This window comes from Panulirus ornatus, chromosome 40 (assembly GCF_036320965.1).
Source record: "Panulirus ornatus isolate Po-2019 chromosome 40, ASM3632096v1, whole genome shotgun sequence".
Lineage (NCBI taxonomy): Eukaryota > Metazoa > Arthropoda > Malacostraca > Decapoda > Palinuridae > Panulirus > Panulirus ornatus.
Window position 1 is genome coordinate 13,588,748 of NC_092263.1, and position 5,000 is coordinate 13,593,747.

The 5,000-nt window shown below is 45.3% G+C and overlaps 1 protein-coding gene across 1 annotated transcript in view; it reads right to left on the reverse strand.

Annotated features, from left to right (window-relative positions):
• Nucleotides 1–3,358, reverse strand: part of Eip93F (Ecdysone-induced protein 93F) — a 305,088-nt gene extending 301,730 nt beyond the window's left edge. The window contains exon 1 of the mRNA XM_071685642.1: nt 3,221–3,358. Within this exon, the coding sequence (XP_071541743.1) occupies nt 3,221–3,275 (55 nt within the window). The 5' untranslated portion in view covers nt 3,276–3,358. The remainder of the gene's footprint in view (nt 1–3,220) is intronic.
• Between the last annotated feature and the right edge of the window lie 1,642 nt (nt 3,359–5,000).

The following is a 5,000-nucleotide window of genomic DNA, read 5'->3' on the forward strand; positions in this document are numbered from 1 at the left end:
CACACACACCCCCACCACCAACCCACCGCCCTACCTAGCCACCAGCCCGCCCACCCAGCCAGCCCACCCAGCCCACCCATCTCCCCCCACACCTGCACCTCTCTCTCTCTCTCTCTCTCTCTCTCTCTCTCTCTCTCTCTCTCTCTCTCTCTCTCTCTCTCTCTTTCTCTCTCTCTCTCTACCCCCGCCCACCTGATGCTACAGACCCTCCATATACACGCCCACCCCCTCACCACACCACACCCCCACCCTCACTTGGCCCTCTCCCCCCCCCCTCCGCCGTGCCAGGGCCACCACCACGCCCCCCCCACCCCTCCTCCTCCCACACTTGGCCCCCTCCCCTCTCTCTCTCTCCCTCAATATCTGGCCTAACCCTCCCCCCCCAAAAAAAAAAAACACTTGGCCTTATTATCCTCCCCCCCTCCTCCTCTGTGCTTGCCCCCCCCTCCCTAAATAAACCCCTACATGCCATCACATTGTCCCTCACCCCTCCCTCCCCCCCCCACACAACACACTGGGGGAAACCTGGCCCGCCCCCCCCTACTAAACTCATACTTGACCCCCCACACCACACTGGCGGGGGGGGGGGGGAAGAACCAGCCCCCTACTTGACCCCTACATCACACTACATCACACTGGGTGGTGGGGGGAGGAAACCAGCCCCCTACTTGACCCCTACATCACACTGGGGGGGGGGGAAAAACCAGCCCCCTACTTGACCCCTACATCACACTGGGGGGGTGGGGGGGAACCAGCCCCCTACTCGACTCATACTAAGCCTCTCTCTCTCTCTCTCTCTCTCTCTCTCTCTCTCTCTCTCTCTCTCTCTCTCTCTCTCTCTCTCTCTTCCCCCTTCCCCCTTCCCCATTAAGCCGGCCCACCCACCAAACCCCTACACATGGACCGCTCTTATCTGGCCCATTTCGTCCCCCCATATCTGGCCCACCGGCTGGCCCACCAGCGGCACTGACACTCGGTCAACATCCAACCCAGGCGCAAGGTAGACCTACCCCCACCCCCTCCAACACACACACACACACACACACACACACCCTCCACTTCCTCACTACACACACAAGTCCCTACCGGACTCACACCCATCACTCACACTTACCCATCACTAAATACCCATCTGGTCCACTTGTTCCTTAATAATAGGGGCTTCTGACTCCGCCTATATATATACATATATATATATATATATATATATATATATATATATATATATATATATATATATATATATATATATATATATACTTTTAACTGTCATGTCAAGTCAAACCAAAATATTAATTCAACCGTTTTCCCTTAATAATGGCTTTGCAAAATTGCAACTTTTGATAATAACAACATATACGAGCAGCGCTCTATATCATATATTCCAGAATATAATATAGCCATATATATATATATATATATATATATATATATATATATATATATATATATATATATATATATATATATATATATATTTCCCAACATCAAACTTCCAGGATTGTGGATTTAAATTGGGAATGACCGGATTGGTTCCAGGAAACCGGACTGGTTGCGATTACCGGGAATAATTCGGATAACTGGAATGGGCTTCGGATAACTGGAATGATTTGTGGCTAATTAGATCGGTTCGCCGTGTAAGTGAATTGGTTCCAGCTGACTTGAATGCCACCGGGGGAGGGGGGGGGGGGCACTGGAATACAATTCCGGATAACTGGAATGATTCCAGATAACCGGAATGGTTCCGGATCATGGGAAAAGACATGGTTCATAACGAGAGTGGTTCCATATTCTAACATGTTCACACCCTTTCTCTCAAAAGCCTTTTGAACTCACTCATGCCTGTAACTCACATATGCCACTCACAACGCTACTCATAACTCACACACACTCACACACACACACACACACACACACACCGATACTCACACACACACACTGATACTCACACACACACACTGATACTCCACACACTCACACCGATACTCACACACACACACACCGATACTCACACACACACACTGATACTCCACACACTCACACCGATACTCACACACTCACACCGATACTCACACACTCACACCGATACTCACACACTCACACCGATACTCACACACTCACACCGATACTCACACACTCACACCGATACTCACACACTCACACCGATACTCACACACTCACACCGATCCTCACAGCCACCACTCACGGTCGTAACTCACACTTCTTTTACACAAACGAGCCACTCGCCCCCCTCTCTGCTACTCCCCCCCCCCTCTGCCAGTCGCCCCCCCTCTGCCAGTCGCCCCCCCACCCCCTCTCGCTGTTGATGCTATGAAATCATAATTATTTTCTTAATGAGTCGATTGTGACACTTAGAAACGCTGTTGCCCTCACAAAACTATGACCTTTTGACCTGGGCGAGGCTGAGAGATAATAATAATAATAATAATAATAATAATAATAATAATAATAATAATAATGATAAGATATTATTTGGAATCTCTTATGTCCTGACAGATAAATTTGGGAATTAGTCTGGATTATCCAAACCCCGTCGGCCGTTTTCTTTTGGCAGACTAGCTACGCTCGTAAAAAATGGGTGTGGGGTGGGGACTATTCAAAGTTTCCGATGGTGACGTTGTGTGGCGTTGTGGGAGAGAGGTGCCTTTGACAAGAGTTGCCTGAAGGAGCTACGTCAGGAGGGGTCACCATTTACGACTAGAAGTTGCGATGGATTGGAGTACAGAACGGCAATTATCTTATCCGGACGGAGGATCGACGGACGGGGGGCAGCAGCGATTAACCGGACATACAAGACCGATTATTTTGGAAAGAGAACATCGATCATCCGGGGATACAGCGCCAATTATCCGGAAAAACAGGACCGATCATCCGGACATACAAAACCGATTATCCGGAAATACAAAACCGATCATCCGGACATACAGAACCGAGTATCCGGAAATATATAACCGATTATCCGGGAAAAACAGCACCGATCGTCCGGAAAGACAGAACCGAACATCCGGATGAAGGAGAGCACCGATCATCTGGACATACACAACCGAACATCCGGAGGGAGAACCTTACCGATCATCCGGATAGCACATAACAGCTCACCTTGGTGGAGACACATTGCCCAAAAGACTACAAAAAAAAGCGAAATTCCCTACATCTTCAATCTCTACATTCTACTACATCAACAATAATATCTTCTTACCTGAGCAATGAGGAAGGGAGAGACAGACAGCGCCAAGCCACAACTCACGACTCATTATTTGGGGAGGGCGTGTGAGGCGTGAGGAGGAGGTGGAGGTGATGAGGTGGGGTGGCGGGGGCGGGCCAATCCACCAGACCCGGCGCTGCATCGATAAGGAGAGAATGTAGGTCAAGTTGAAGATTCGAGAGGATGTGCTGAAGGGGGGGGGGAGCCATTAGGCTAGTTCCACCCCCCGAGAGAGAGAGAGAGAGAGAGAGAGAGAGAGAGAGAGAGAGAGAGAGAGAGAGAGAGAGAGAGAACCTTTTTACAGCTTTAGGGATAAACTCTCTCTCTCTCTCTCTCTCTCTCTCTCTCTCTCTCTATATATATATATATATATATATATATATATATATATATATATATATATATATACATATATATATATATATATATATATATATATATATATATATATATATATATATATATATATATATATATATATATATATATGATATAAAAGACTTTTAATATGAACTTTCAACTACTAGCAATTTTCAAACACTCGTGAATTTCCTATAAGAAAAAAAAAATATCAAAAAAAAAATTCTTTTTTTTTTCGATTTACAATTACCCTAATGCTAAAAAAAATATCTGGTGGCCAGCGAGCACTTAACGTAAACCATTTACATTCAACTTCTGCTTTGCTGTTCACTTGTACTTATAAAAGTGTATCAGGTTCAGTAGGGGATACATAGACGATACTTAAAGCAAACCCTTTGGTACCTTGTGTTGATAAAGGATTACAATAATGAGCAGAAACAATACACACAGACATACAGTAATTACATTGAATGACATAACATCATCACCACACACAGAGTCGTAATTACATTGAATTACATAATATTTTCGTCACCACACACATAGTAGTAATTACATTGAATTACATAACATAGTCACCACACACAGGGTAGTAATTACATTGAATTACATAACATAGTCACCACACACAGGGTAGTAATTACATTGAATTACATAACATATTCGTCACCACACACAGGGTCGTAATTACATTGAATTACATAACATCGTCACCACACACAGGGTCGTAATTACACTGAATACCATATCACCGTCAACACACACACAGTGTAGTAATTACATTGAATTACATAACATCGTCACCACACACAGGGTAGTAATTACATTGAATTACATAACATCACTATACACAGTAGTAATTACATTAAATGCCATATCATCTTCACCACACACAAAGTGTCGTAATTACATTGAATTCCATATCATCTTCCTCACACTTCACTCTCTGTAACATTCAGTCCCTGTGTCACAATTCTCATTCAAATCAGACACGTATGTTTTCATACGAAAAACATAAATGTCTCCTCTTAACATCAATATTGAAATGGACTTAGGGTGTTTCAGTCATTTCCTTAATCACCTGCGGACATCCCTAAGTGTCCCTAATTAACCTGGATACACTCGATCCCCACCTCCCTCGAATGGGCAGACATACACTCTCTCTCTCTCTTTTCTACAGGTATTGCGCCGGGTTTTTTTTCCCTCCAGAGGACTGGATGCCTGTGTGCCCCCCATCCACCACGCACCATCATGGGTTAAGTGCATGACAGACACCCTCTGGCTCTCATGTATGTGTGTGTGTGTGTGTCCATGTCATCTCTCACGGTCGAGGGATGTGGGGCCCAAGACAGACTATGACTCTCTCTCTCTCTCTCTCTCTCTCTCTCTCTCTCTCTCTCTCTCTCTCTCTCCC